This window comes from Larus michahellis, chromosome 3 (assembly GCF_964199755.1).
Source record: "Larus michahellis chromosome 3, bLarMic1.1, whole genome shotgun sequence".
Classification (NCBI taxonomy): Eukaryota; Metazoa; Chordata; class Aves; order Charadriiformes; family Laridae; genus Larus; species Larus michahellis.
The window spans coordinates 98370182-98385019 of NC_133898.1; the positions used below are offsets into that span (position 1 = coordinate 98370182).

General features: G+C 39.4%; 1 protein-coding gene across 47 annotated transcripts in view; it reads right to left on the reverse strand.

Annotated features, from left to right (window-relative positions):
• Positions 1–14838, reverse strand: part of RIMS1 (regulating synaptic membrane exocytosis 1) — a 342439-nt gene that overhangs the window by 189806 nt on the left and 137795 nt on the right. For 46 of the 47 annotated variants that reach the window (XM_074581408.1, XM_074581382.1, XM_074581377.1 and 43 more), the window contains 2 exons: positions 3677–4020; positions 462–1333 (listed from right to left, as the gene is read on the reverse strand). In XM_074581408.1, coding sequence (XP_074437509.1) covers positions 462–1333; positions 3677–4020 — 1216 coding nt within the window. Of the gene's footprint in view, positions 1–461; positions 1334–3676; positions 4021–7468; positions 7523–14838 lie in introns of all 47 variants that reach the window. The other variant, XM_074581426.1, reaches the window with a different exon arrangement.

Sequence of the window (14838 nt, forward strand, 5' to 3'; positions counted from 1 at the left end):
GTAGTAAAATGTTGCACATCTTCAGACTGAGGTATCAGTAACATTATGATGCTTTATAATGGTCATCCCATATTGCTACAGAACCCTCTTTCCATTTCAACTCATTCACAGAAAATGATTCTGCATACAGACAAAAGGATGAAGCGATGACCAAAGGAGTACAGATATCATCGAGACAAAAAACTAGAACCCTTAAATTCTGTCAGTTCTAGGTGAAAAAGGGAAGAGAATGAGAAACTCATCAGCTGATGCCACCTTTAACCCTCATCTAAGAATGCAAAAGGAAACATTGCAAACCAAATGTAAACAGGTATAAGACACTTCTCATTTGGGAAAAAAAAAAGAAAGGCAAAGGGAAAAACAAAGGTGTATGTTTAAAGAAGAGGCAAAAGAGAGAAAAATACAGATTTTTTTTTTTTCCAAACCATGGCCATGTGCATAATATACATAAAGGTCCTTACCTTTTTCACTGACACTTTCACTTTCTATCTCCACATCTTCACAGCTAGTATATTCTGGTGTTGATGCCCCTTCTTCCTCTGAGCTACTAACTGACATCTGCCTTTTCTTTCCGCCTCTTTTTGCTCTATGAGGCTTTGGAGGGGATGGCCGCACTGATTCCGACTGGTCAGAGCTAAGGGAATCATTCCTTAGCATGGTCTCCATTTTCTCCCGCTTTGCTTTTCGCATGAGAATAGCAGAGCTAGGATCAAGGCGGCTCTGTTTTTTAAAGGAATCGTGGTTCTTGTATTCTACGTGTTCTATAGGAACTGGACTATGCCTGGGAGTTGGTGGGCTATGATTAGTTAATTGTTTAGAAACAGAAATTCTTACATCACCTGTTCTGTCTATAGAGTACGACCTCTGAGTTTCCACAAGAGATTTTCTGTCCTGAGTTCCCTGCAATTGTGAGCGTTTTCCTAATTTATTCTCAGGTACCTCCGCTTCCTCCATTTCTGTATGTGGCAAAGCTACATCACTGTGCCTTCTCTCATGCCGTGCTTTAGAAACTTTTGCATGCATGCGCATCTGCTGTTCCTCGGGATGTGGTTTTACAGGATATCTTGCCAGATTGGGGTCACTCCTGTAACGGGTATGATATTCATCTTCCTTCCTTTGTTTTTCATCATCAGGCACTTTGCCTTCCTCAAGTTTCTCTGGCAAGTCTGGGTAGTCCTGTGACTTGCCTTTCTCCAGCCTTCTACCTTCGTGCCGCTCTTTACGCTCCCTGTCATCTGCTGGTCCTTCTTTTTGAAGTGAGGATTTTGGCACACGTTTACGCTCGCTCTTTAAACCTTTGCCATTCTGATCTGAAACCAATATTGTCTTCTTCCTGCAATGAAAAGGAGTACAATAATTTGAAGAATTGAATGCAAAATAAAAATACTTGCATACACTGCTTGCATTCACTGTTATGATAAATAGGTTATAAACCAAGATAAACTATGTCAAAACATATAGAAAGGTACTGGATCCGTTAATATGAATTAAATCTATTAATCTTTCCGGTGGTACTTTTATTTTCCAATAGCAAACAACTTTCCAGAGTCCACAAAAACTCATATTACCGATGGTCCAATCAATGAGTAAAACCACAAAGAATATTAACATGGATAAACACAAATAAAAAGAATTTACCCATGTAAGTAGGAAGACTCATAGTTGTCTTTGTAATAACTGCAGCACTATGACAAAGTATGTTCCCCATTTTTCTGGCAGTAATCATGAGAGTTACAGACTAACCACACAATTCACTTCAAGCACCCTGACAGCATAAACACCACCAAATGGAGTACCTCCCTCAGTGGCATTACAGAAAGAAGTAACATGGAAATAAAAGAAATGCAAAAGAGAATATATCCAGAAACAATAAAATATTTGACCTAGTCTGCTTTATCTTATTAAAACTCTAAAAAGAAGTGCCCATTTCATAAGCATATACAGAAAAGCAAATTGACTCCTTAAGATAAATTAATGGCATTCCTTTCTCTGGTAATAAAAGAAGATGAAAAATGTAATTTATTTCTCTATACAGCCAAAGTACAAAACAATGAATAATGAAGCTGCATGAAAATTATGCTCTCTCCTCTTTCATCTTCTGCTTTGGGAGAATAAGCAAGCCGAAGAATCATAAAATCCCTTTATACCAGATATTTTTATTTCCCTCATCATTCCAGTTGCCCTTTTGTTTACCAGTTCACGTATGAATCCAGCGATTTTTAAGAAAGCTAAACACACTTTTACGCTGTATTTGAGATGAACCTGCACCAGGACAAAGTGACTTGGACTTTGTTTTGTGGGACTGAATCTTCCCTTCCACAACTGCTCTGTCTTCGGATTACCTATCACTGATTTTCACAGATGCATCCGACAGGACAGGCAAAGTTGGATATGATCCAAGTTAAGTTCCTGGCACCTTTTTCTCCGTCTCCTGTTCCTCACAAGTTTTTAGCAATAAATGGCACCTGAGCTTGCCACAGAAGCTCTCCATTCAGAACCCTTGGACTTCATTTGACAGTCTCAGTGACAAGTAGAGAATATTACTATTGTATAATTAATATAACCATCTCACTTTTGGCAGAAAAACAGAAATAGAAAGCATTTTGCTGCCTTAAAGGTGTCCTTCAGCTGAGCGACGACTTCTCTGGGGGCCTTCCCAGTGTTTGGGGAAAAAAGTCAGTAAAATTTGGGGCGGGCACCATGTGTTTGTTTACATCACACTTATACGTAACACTAACCTAAGTTTTAGTATAGTTAAACCCAGACAGACCTCACTCACACAGTAAGTTACTCGCCACTGTTCATCATCCATTTTCAACTTCAATAGTTATGGAAAATAAAAATAAAAACCAACCCTTCTGGCCAAGGGAGAATCCTCCATGGCAGACTCTTGTTTTGTTGCCACAGGCTCCCTCCTCAACTGCTCTGCCATCTGCCAGGCAGCAGCCAAAAGAACAGCAACTGCTTCATCACATTAGCCTGTCTTGATTTGCCACTCTTCAACCTATTCGTCACATAGAATGCAGCTCGGGAATTTACTCATTTACCCACTCAAAATATAATAGTTTGCTTCCGGTTTGCTTTATGCTTCAGAGCATACAATTTGCTCTGAATTCAAGATGGTACTATTGCTGTTCTTCACGAATGTTTACTTTTCAGGTGTAAATGAGCTGCTTTAATAGTTCCTGGTTTATTATTAAAAACAATACAATCATTGATAAAAAGATAACACATACGGATATCTGAAGAGAACTCCACAGGATGGGTTTTTTCTTTGTTTGGGATGGAGGGTGGGGTTGAGGGGTTATTTTTTTAAATTCTAGCACATTATTTTATCGAGTTAAAAGCTTGATCTTGGTTTAATAACTTTGAAATACCTGCCAAATTTAAAAGTTAAAAGTAACCTACAATTCTATATTAAAAGTTACACCAAAGGCATTGAAGTACATGGAAATATCCATAAAATACAATATTTTTTCCTCATTTCTGTTGCACAGACCAAACCAGGCAATATATTTGCTAATGAAGACTTCTCCTCCTCCAGTCAGTAAATCAACTTATTCTTTATTTTTACATGGTTCTAGACACACACAAGGCTCAGCTGACAGCCTTGTGTAATATTACTGGACATCAGTAATTTATTATTGTGAGGCTCTATCAAGACGGAAAGCATTACCTCTCTCTTGGAGGTTCACTTCTAGACCTTGATGAAACTTGCTTTTGGTCTGGGCCCATAGCCGGTTGTGATACTTCTGCTCCTTTCCTACGGTCAGACTGCACACTGGAAGAAGAGATTTCCTGTGATGAGGCAGTTGCTGTACTTAAGGGAGTCTGTGACCTTGATCTCTCTTGAAGTCTTGCTTTCTTTTCTCTCGGTGCATCCGAGCTTCCACCAGTCGCCGTATCACTCAGCGTTCCGTCCTGGCTGGGTGAGGGCTGTGGTCCACTTCCAAAAAACCACGCTCCGGATTTCGTTAGGATTTCTTGTTGCTTTCGACATAAATTGCATACCCACATAACCTAGTTGAAGACAACAAGAACAGTCAGTGCAGCCACCCCTCACAGACCCTGAAACGCATGCTCACTATCACAGACCGGGTACAATCTCTCACTCTTCTCTAAACTGGTGAGGCTGGTGCTCATGACAGGACCCAGAACATGCTTCACCAAGCACTGACTGCACTGGCCAGAGCCAAGCATCCTACAGGCAACATGCTATGCGAGCTTCTCCAAAATGTGCTGTCAATATACATCAGTCCTACCTGTAGCAATCTCCCCTCAGCCCAGCCCTAGCTCTCTTCTGAATGAACACCGACAACACAACCAACGCTTGTTGCTGGTGTTGACGCAGTTGGAGGGGCGGGTTGGGTTGCTTTCGCTGTGCGGATCGCTGTCAGGACAAGCCTACCAGACTGTAAAGGGGATGAGTACCTCAGGTGGCGGAGTCCTGCACAGCTATCTCCCAACCTCCACCGCCAAAGAAAACTGACACAGTATTGCCCTTTAATTATTTTTTCTCACATAACATAACTCAACATTATCCTGCAAATAAATTCAGCATTTACTGTGCATGGTTTTAGCTACATCCACAACTACTTACCGGAGATGTAAGGTAAGACCTAAAGAAAACTATTAATAGAGAACTAAATGTACCGATGAAAAGAACGCATAAGTACCATATTTTGCACTACTTGGAAATGATCATTACCACCTCTTTGAGTTATAGCTGTAGATAATGAATAAGTTAATTAAACATGTGTCCCTGGCAATCAAAATTAAGCTGTGTACATAAATGGTGCTTCTTAGGATTTTTTTAATATTTTTTTTTTTTAATTCGAGATACACAGATAAACAGGAGCACACACAGTAAAGTAAGACGCTATGTTTCAAGTCTTTATACAGTACAGGACAGTCTTATGTACAGGAGTATATCACCAGAGAAACGTAAAAGGTTAATCAGGACTCTAAAGTGGGTCAGTATTTAAGAAAAAAAGTGAGACAAAGACAAAAGGAGTTTTGAGGCAGAAAAACAAAAAAGGAAAAATGCATGAAGAATATACAAGAGGTGGGAATTTTGTCAGAAATAAAAATAGAGATGAGCTGAAACAAAGCTGACAGATAATAAGGAAAATGGTAAAGAAAATCCTTTAGTTTAATTAGCAAAGAAGTAAAAGAATGGGTAAAGAGGGTAAAAAGAATGACAGAAGTTGGAATGAAAAACATGCTTGAATTATTTTGTGTAAACACAAGAATGATGCAACAGTCACAAAATTATACAACACTTAAAATTAAAAGGAACAGAAGAAACAATCACTTCAGGGAAGAAGGTGCAACAGGACAAAGGTCTGGCATGGAGCTCTCTCACTCTCTGGCCCGGGAAGGAAGGGCATGGCTTACATGGCATGATGAAAATTTTAGGCATTTTACATAGTTAACATAATTAAGATTTATTTAAAACACCCTACAACAGACTATCTGGTTAGGTCTGAAGAATGCATCAGAACTTCTAATACCATTTCGGCTCTGTTTGACCAAACCATACTGAAAAGACAACCAAATCTCTTCCCCCTATCTGGATTGTGCCTTTATCAAAAGATGACTGGTATATTTCTTCTATTTAAGAAAGATGATAAAATACCTATGAAAATTTTGATTAATTTTAATCAAAAGCTACAGTTTTTCCGACAGTGGCACAAACATGTCTTATGATAAAAACAGATACTATGATAAAAACCCTCAGAAGGATAATAGGAACAGCAACTTCGAGAAAATAAATGCTAGTTCTTTATTTAAAAAAATCCCTTGATTCCAAAATGTCTTATTTCCTTCCTCTAGTATACCTCACAAAACAGATCCAGTTTATCAGACTGTCTGTTCTAATAGAATAGATTTTTGGTTTAGCTACTACTATTATTACAGATATTAAAAAAAACCCAGCAAGACTAAAAGGAAAAAAAACCCACATGTCTTTATAGACTCTGACACAATTGTTAGCTCATTAGACAGCAAAAGTGTGCATGCACGTGTCTGTGTATAAAAATCTATGTCAATGCTATAAACCACAGTCATTAATGAAAAAAAAAGTCTTTGCCTGTATTCTATCAATTTACAGGGAAAACTGAAAAAAGTGTTAATAAAAAAAATAAATAAACTACAGTTCGTTTACAGGAAGGAGAAGGAATACTAAAGTAAAATTTAAATATTCTAATTAAATTACATATGTGTGTATGTCTGCAAGTGCATTTAAATGGAAAGACGGTAACAGCCTTCATTTACAATTTAATGGATTTGATCATTTAAAATATGTATAAAGTATGTAATAAACTTCAAGAAATTACCATGAATTTACATAATCACTTTTGATATTGTAATTGATTTTATGCAGAATATTATGAGACCCAAACAAATAGGAATAGCTAACGCACAAACAGACACAGAAAAATACAGAATACAGAAAGAAGAAATACTAGACATGTAAATACAAACCCATTTCCTTACGGCTGTCTTTAAATACTGCAGTTTGGACACAATACATACCAATCACCACAGATTACACATATACAAAATCTGCATTATACTCACATAGAGGCTACACTACCATCCCTGTTTAGGAATCTCTTCAAGACTTAATAAATGCTACGTTTGCCTTGAGTTATATTCAGTCCAAAAGGAAAAATAATAAAAGGCTTTCTTTAAGAGGAAAAAATAACAACCAAAACTTGAGGTGACAGAACAGTTTCAGTGACAAAACTGTATATTGAAAAACATTTTTAGAGAAGTATGTGGAGCAAGCAATTTAGCAGCATGCAGGAATTATATCCTGATTGAATATACTGGGATGTGGTCCAAACTAATCTAAACTAAAGCAGGTCTGTGTAATAACTTATCTTAACAATCCACAGATGTTAGGCAACCAAACAAATGCTCTGATGAAGGATTACAGTTCTCTAATGTGGCTTCTGGACCTCCACGCGATGCATCAGTGAAATGAAGAGTGTTAGACAATTTTACTCTGGCCTGTCACTCCAAAAATAGTTCCTGTTTACTCTTTCCTGGATGGTGAGCTCTGATGCAGTACTACGGTAAGTCATTCAAGACACCCAGAGTCTGGTTACTGTTGTTGGGTTTGTTTCTATTTTATTGCATCCTTGCATAGGTCAGTGCGCATCTGCACATGAAGCTATTAAAGGGAACCAGTGCAGGGGTGCTCCTCATTCAAAGGGTTCATACGCATGGCTCTGGAAAAATGTGCATTTTCACAGCATAGCAAAGGGTTCTGGGCTTTAGTGCTACACAGCAAAAACAAAGTGGCACATACAGGACTCAGCAGAGGTGGGTCAACAGTTCCCACGCAGATTCGCGTGGAAACTTTACAGGCTGCGTGAAAGCATGCTAGAAGGATACCATGCTTGCCTTCATGTGGAATACGGGGTATTTCATTCACAGAAAAAATATTCCTCAAACTTACTCTTACAGGTACTGTTGAATGTGATCCACAATGAGTAGGAACAGTATTCCTGTACTAACACAACATGAAATTCCAACTTGAAAGAGCTCATAGTAAACAATATATACAACTATACACAGAGAGAAAAAGAGCGTTTTCAGTTACAAAAATAAGAACACTTTTTCATGATTACATATCGCAAAACTGCAATTTAGAACGCAGGAAAAGGCTTTTTTCAGATTCACATTTCGAGACTTCCAAACATGCACTGGGAGCTCAAAGTCACATTAGGAGGGACATAAACTTTATACCAAATTTGTGTTACACATGCCAGGCAAAACAAAGACTGAGGTCAGAGCAAGTTCCCCAAATCCTTCACCCAAGCCCGGGTTCTGAGGAGACTCCGTAAGGAGCACACTCCTTCACGCTTCATGAGCTTAGAAATAGCAAACCCACAGTTAAACTGACTGCCGTGCATCCTGCTTCATCTCTGCACAGCAAATTAGGTAACAAGTGCCCTAAAATAGCAGGCCACAAGCTATTCCTTACTGAACCTTCATGCTATCTTAAATATTTCCCTTCTGAAGGTTGTATGCACAACTTCTTTTCAGTTGATTGCCTTTGTTAATGTTCTTTCAGCCACCTTCTTCCAGAAGACACTAGTTATTTCCAACAGATGTAATTAGGCAGACCCTCTTCTCCGCCTGAGGCACCGTTAACTTCAGCAGAGCTCTGCCACTATCCTACAAATCATCTCTTGAAAGTCAGAGGGAAGAAATGCTATCAATTTGCTCTTACAAAACTATTCATTCACAGAATTAAGTTAGACTATGTATCACTTAATGTTTCTGGGATAACGTAAAACATGCAGCAAACCATGAAATTAGTACAGGGCATTGCATTTATCTCTTTTGCTGTATCAAAATGAATTCTTTAATAAAACCCTAGCTAAGTGCCATGACAGCTCCAGTCCATTAAAATATAAATAAATGAAGCTGAAAATCTACTTGAATCCTTACATTAGTCCAAAATCTAAATAAGTAAACAACTCTGCCCTTCTAATGAAAACGTGCTTGTGAATCTAAGCTTTCATTAAATATATTTTTCAAAATATGTTTTAAAAAATATATTTAAGCCAATGGCTCCTGGTCACCAACAGGGAAGGTCGTCTCCCCCCCTCCCTCCTCTCTTGCTCTTCTTTCTCCCTATCAGGGTTTGTCCTCTCCCTTCCTTGCTCCGAGATTCCCCATACCACATACTCCCTTGTATCCTCTTCCTCGACCGTCAGGTCCTCCCAATACCTACTTGCATTTAAAAACATAGTAGAAATGTATCTGTATTTTTCAATTGGTTTCATTTTTTTGCCACTTCTATTTTTTCTTATGGAGGGGTATGATGAGTAGTGAAATCTGGTGGCCAGGAATAGAGGCAAATGAGAGGAAGAGGATTTTTTCTCTGTGGCAATGGCTCACTGTCTCCTGTTAAACTACATCTTAAAATTACACCCATACTAGTACATTAAACTTGCAGAGAAATGTTTTTGAGCGCTGAAGCCAAGTGACATGAAATAACCTGCACCTATGCTAGGGTCTCTGCTCTACTTAAAATCAAGGTGGCTCCACACAAACTGCCTCCTGGAGGTGAGCCTTGGAGCACCTCAGTTCCCAAACCACCGGGAAAAATTGATGAGAAAGTGCTAGTGGGCTGAAGACCAAGAGCATGCCAAGCAGCCTTCTGTCAGTTTGCTAGTACAGATACTCTAACATCTAGGAATAGTCCCAGATCAGGTTTCATTCATTAGTAAGGAAGTAGCCTAGGAGTCTAGGTTCTGCTTTTGTTGAAGCCTCTCCTCTAAATTGAAGGGTTCAAAAGGACAGTACCGTTCTCCCCTCCAAGCAGGGAGAGGACCGCTTTGCCCATGCTAACGCTCATCAGACATACGGGCCTCAGCCATTTCAGGACTGTGATATTAAAGCCATTTTAGCACACTCTGTTCTTCCATTCCTGTGCAGAGCAGATTTTCTTCATAATTTAGGTTTTCAGATTGATATTTTTATCCCAGTTTGGCAAGAAAATGAAGTTTATGCTGACAACTGATTGGTTTCTTCCGCTTTTTCTCCCCACACTCTCCAATAATGTTTTAACCCACTGGGCAAATGCAATAAAATTTTGCATAGGCATGGTAGTTTTCAAGGGATTATACTCTTAAAAGTTTCACGGAATAGGCAGTTTTATAAAAGCCCTATCACATTAGTGCAATCTCTCACTGGCAACACAGAATCTACGTAGCAATTCAACGGCAAGACATGCTCGTGGGCAACGAGGCCCCACTGCTCACAGAACTACGTGTCACCTTAAAGTCTGCGGTGCCATTTACATGTTTGACTGAGAGTGTCCAGGAGGGATGTTTAAAAGCCCATCTTATCAGAATTTTCGACTTGCGCTAGAGAGCGCATCTCCTACTCTTTTCCTGCTTGCCTTTCATACTTAACTGAGATGTTAACTTTCCAAATCAGATCCTACGCATACAAAGAAGGATGAGAGTAAGATGCTTAAATTTCTCCTGTTGACACAGAAATACCTATAGGCGTGGCAAGTATTTAAGTTTCCATCCAAAGAGAACCCACTCACTGTCAAGTGGACACAACAAAATAAAATTAAATCCTGTGCCTAATGACAGACTAGTGCCATTAGAGCTAAGTCAGCACGCCCCACCTGGCTGCCGTGTGCCACTTAAGAGAGCTTAAATCTGCCACAGGTGTTAACATCACATCTGCTAGCCATAGCCATATGTGTATGTCTTATGTACGACAGGGCATCAAAAATGGCATCAAATGCCTACTTTTAGGCAACTGAACACCCAGTTCACACATTGATCCTAATCTCATTCCTGGCCTAAATTTCAAAACCCACAAGTTTCTAAACAAACTGCCAATAGAAAGATGCAGAACAGGTGCAGTGGAGCCATGATTCAAGGAGTTAACATCAAAAGGGTATTTTATGCCAGTTTTGTTGACACTGCTGCTAGCAACAGCGTTACTAGTCATTTTAAGATAAAAACAACTGACTTTCTTCACATGCCCTGTTGCCAAAATCTCTCAACTACAGCCGCCAATCTTTCAGAAAGCTCCCGACGACTTCCACAAAAATTAAACATTCTCTAGAATAATCCTGCAGCAAATGGAGTGTTGGAACACTCAGACAACTTTAAAGTTATCATATGAAATAATATCCCTAAAACAGCACACAGACAGGTTCCAGTCACTATCGCAATATACTTCTCTGAGAATGCCTTTGGAGTTCAAGGAAGAAACCAAAATCACTAGTGGAGAAGTTTCTATGTAAAAATTCACATGGGCATATTTACATACAGTAATTTGAAATATTCTCCCCCTGCAAGTTTTTTTATAAATCTACCACACAAATTAATCAATTAATACACACCACTAAAAACATAATACAAAAATTGTATTCTCTCAGTTACAGTTATGACCTTCTAAAGCAACACTATAACTTGGACAAATTGTGGAACCTTGCACCTGAACTTCCTTGCAGCCCTGTTTTTAGGTCTGCTTCTAACTAAAATGATCAAAATTTACAAACTTACGATTTGGAAGGAGACAGAAGAGACTATCGTACCAGGAGAAAGGAGGGGTTAAAAATCAAAGAGACTTTATCCTGGCTGGTTAAAAATCAAAGAGACTCAGGAAGTATTAGTTGTTTGGTCTGATTTGCCTGGGCTTGAGAATTTCTATCTTGGAAAAAAGTTAAATGCTGAAGAAAAAATTATGGAGCACCAGAGAGTACAGGCTTTATCTATCCACAGGTCATCATGATGAGGCTTCGACCACTTTTTTTTGAAACTACCAATGGTTTGTGAGTTTCCCAGACAACCCAATGGTTTGATTCCTCCACAGGTCCTGTATTTAAGCTTGCCCCATTTAAAGTCCATTTTCCATATTATTACACTCACTCATCTTCTCCACACTGCCCAGTTTCATCCTCAGTACTTTTATTTCCTCCGCAGTGGGAGAATTCTAAGCCTCAGCAACAATCACAGCTCTAGAAAGCTCTGCTTTGGTCTCATTCTTTCTTCATAAATCAGTTTCTTTTTCAACTTTGTTTCTCTTGCCTGATTTTCATTCAACTTCTTAATAGATTTCTGATAACGTAGCAGCCATGAATTGCTAGTCACATTTACTGTAACATCAATCTCCACTTTTCATAGACCATTAAGCTACACTAGAAATCATTATCTCATAGATCATTTTCGTATATCCTTCTAACCTTCTTAAAAACAACAAGAAGTTTTGTCTAACTATTTGAACATTTGGCTGTCTTGATGAGCCACAGAGGCATCAACTGTACTTCTCTTAATTACTTCATGGTTTCCATAGTTACAGATATACATGGAACATAGACTTCTGTCATTTTAAAAAATTATTTCTAACAAAATAAGGTAAATGGCATGAAACAGCTTACAGTCAGGCCTGATATAAAATCTTAGTTGTCGTTCAAAAAACAGAGAGAACTCACCAGAAGCTTTCCACTCCATTTATCCACTTATATATTTACAAACGGTAGTAAAAATAGGCAAATGCTCAGAACAAGACTGTCTTTAATAGTGCATGAGTGTGTACATCACCTCTGCAGGAGCTTGCACTATACCACCATTATTTATGTTTCTATACTATTCTTTTATATAAATATTCTTTTATACGAACTGTGTCCAAATGTAGTAGAGAGGCACGAGAGATTCTTTTTTGGGGTATAGAATGGAAAATAATTTATGACAAAAGAAATTGGAAACGTGTAGCTGTAGAGAAGTTGTAAAGAAAGTTAGTCAAAACGGGAACACAGTTAAACTGCAGAGTCAAATTCTTGATGTAAAAAAAAAAGATCATGGAAGGACAAGTGAGTGGGTCAACTGATGGAGGTCATGGGGGACTTGATGGGAATGCACTAAATTCTGATTTTGTATTCTCAAACACACACACACACACTAGTGTTGTGGACTCCCCTTTCTTGGAGCCTTTAAAAACCCAGTGGGGCACAGCCCTGGCACCTGATATACTTGGGTCTGCTCTGAGCAGGTATTCCAAGTAGAGGGTCTCCAGACACCCCTTCAAAGCTCAGCCACTCTGTGATTCTGTATGGAATAAAGCACTGAGAAATTTAAATAGCTTGACCTTATGGTTCTTCAGCTACTTTAAGTACTACTATGCTCGCAATACTTTACTGCTAGAAGGTCTGTCTCTTTTTTGTCTCACTATCTACATAGGTTTCTGCCCTAAAGCAAACAGTCCATAAAATCTGAAAAGCTCTGAGTTGGAGAGGCGGCACTGAGTCACACCAGGGACTATGGAAAGCGCACAGCGCATTGACCTATTTTCTTCCAGGAGCCATACAACACTCTGTAAACATAGGTACTTCCCTCAGCTATCTAAGAGCTTAAGATTACCTCCACCAAATGCTGGTGGAGTGACTGTGTGCTTGAAAGCTCCCAATATAAGTTAGTAAGAACCAAGATGTCTTATATTTATCATATATATATGCATCTCCAGAGATTTCAGAGATTAAGTCTCTCTATCATGTGTTGAAGAAGGTGTTAACAGCTGATGATGCTCCAGATTTGAAAGGGATTGTCGGCCTAAAACCTGTATTTGGGGTTCCCAACCTGTGAAATGCATGTCACTGTTGAGTTACTCAGAGGAACATACTGTCCTTGATGGCCACTAGGTGCACAGGATCACCAGGAGGTCTGCTCTGGGTGCCTCTGTCCGCAGGGGCAATTTGGGGGAAAGAACAACAGACAGAGGAGATGAGCAGGGACTGCTTGGATCCACAGGAAGAGATAGTGGAGCTGAGACTAACAGAGAGATATGCAGACACGGTGCGGAAATCCAGGGGCCGGGGGGAAGAAGAGGATCATTACTGGCTGTGTAAATAGGGATAGAAGGCAACAGAGGATGGCTGGCAGTTCAGGAGTATTCCCAGTGGAAATGAGTTGAATATACAGCAGAGCGACAATCATGTTAGGACAAAGACTTTTATGGATGACAGAACTAGCTGCCCAGGTATCCCGGTTTGAGGACGTAAGGGAGCGTGTGCAGCACATTTGGATCTGCCAGTTCAAACAAATGCCCAAACCCACTCCGTTTGAGAGGACAGAAAGTGTACTTTTGACATATTGCAGGATAATCTCATTGCAGCGATCTCTGCTGTGCAGCTTGACAGAGGCCTTCTCTGACCACTTTGACTGATCATCTTTCCACTCCCAGGGAATCGTGCTGACTGACTACCAGCTCTGCTTACCAAGAATTTCCCTCTGTTCCCCAATAATTCCTATGCTGGGAAGTTCTGGCTGCTGAGTTTTGCTTAGAGCTTCCACACCCTCAAGTCCACACAAAGCCTAGAATAAGGCTGTCAGAGCCTTACGACCAGACTGTGAAATTAAACATCTAATCTGCAAGTGATTCAGTGAGGGAGAGTGTGTCACCAAAGGAATGCTTCCTCCTGCCCCTGGGCAGTCCCCCACACAGCCCGGGCTCACCACCACTGCCAGGGACGGCCAGTGCCCTTGTCACTGTCCTTCTGAGGCTGAGGGCAAAGATGTGAAATGGCCTCCGATTGATCTGTTACAGATACTTTTTCATATCACATACAGATACAATACTAAACACAACATGGATAAACCTGGAAATGTAAGCTTAAATACATGAAATCACGATAAACCTCTGCCAGGTTGATCCTTCATGTTTTAACTTTTCTTAATCAAGCAAGACCAAACATTCCCAGTAAAAGAATAAAATTCATGTTATATAATTGCACATTATTTTCATATTATTAATATTTAGTTTTCAGAATTTAAAAAAAAAAAAATCACCGTGGTGGAAATATAGCTAGACAGAACTTTCACTCTTGGGGGATGTTAAGTATCATGTGAGCATTTTGCAACAGTTATTACTGCCCAGCAAGGGTTTTGACAAAGCACCAAGTAGGATTATGCCCTATACATGTTATATACATTCACGATTCATAATCTGTCCCAGACTCACCCTTAAGTTTGTAGCTTTCTTCACACAATTAAAAATACTTAAATTATTTTTTGTTATGCATGTAAATGCATGGGATTCTTATAATTACAGAAGGCACATTCCTCCCACTTTGATATCATCACTGCAACTTCTTAAATGTTTTAACAGCTATTTTTAAAGCAAACATACGCTTTCTTTGTGCACCATTCTGCCTTACACCGATCAGCAACCTGACCTCCTCTTCTGAAAAAGCTACCAGACTATCCTGAGAAACCACAGCATACCATATGAGTTGGCTCAGCATCTTATTTGCAGTTACTCCCTTACCAAAAGGATGACATAGTTTTTTGGGGT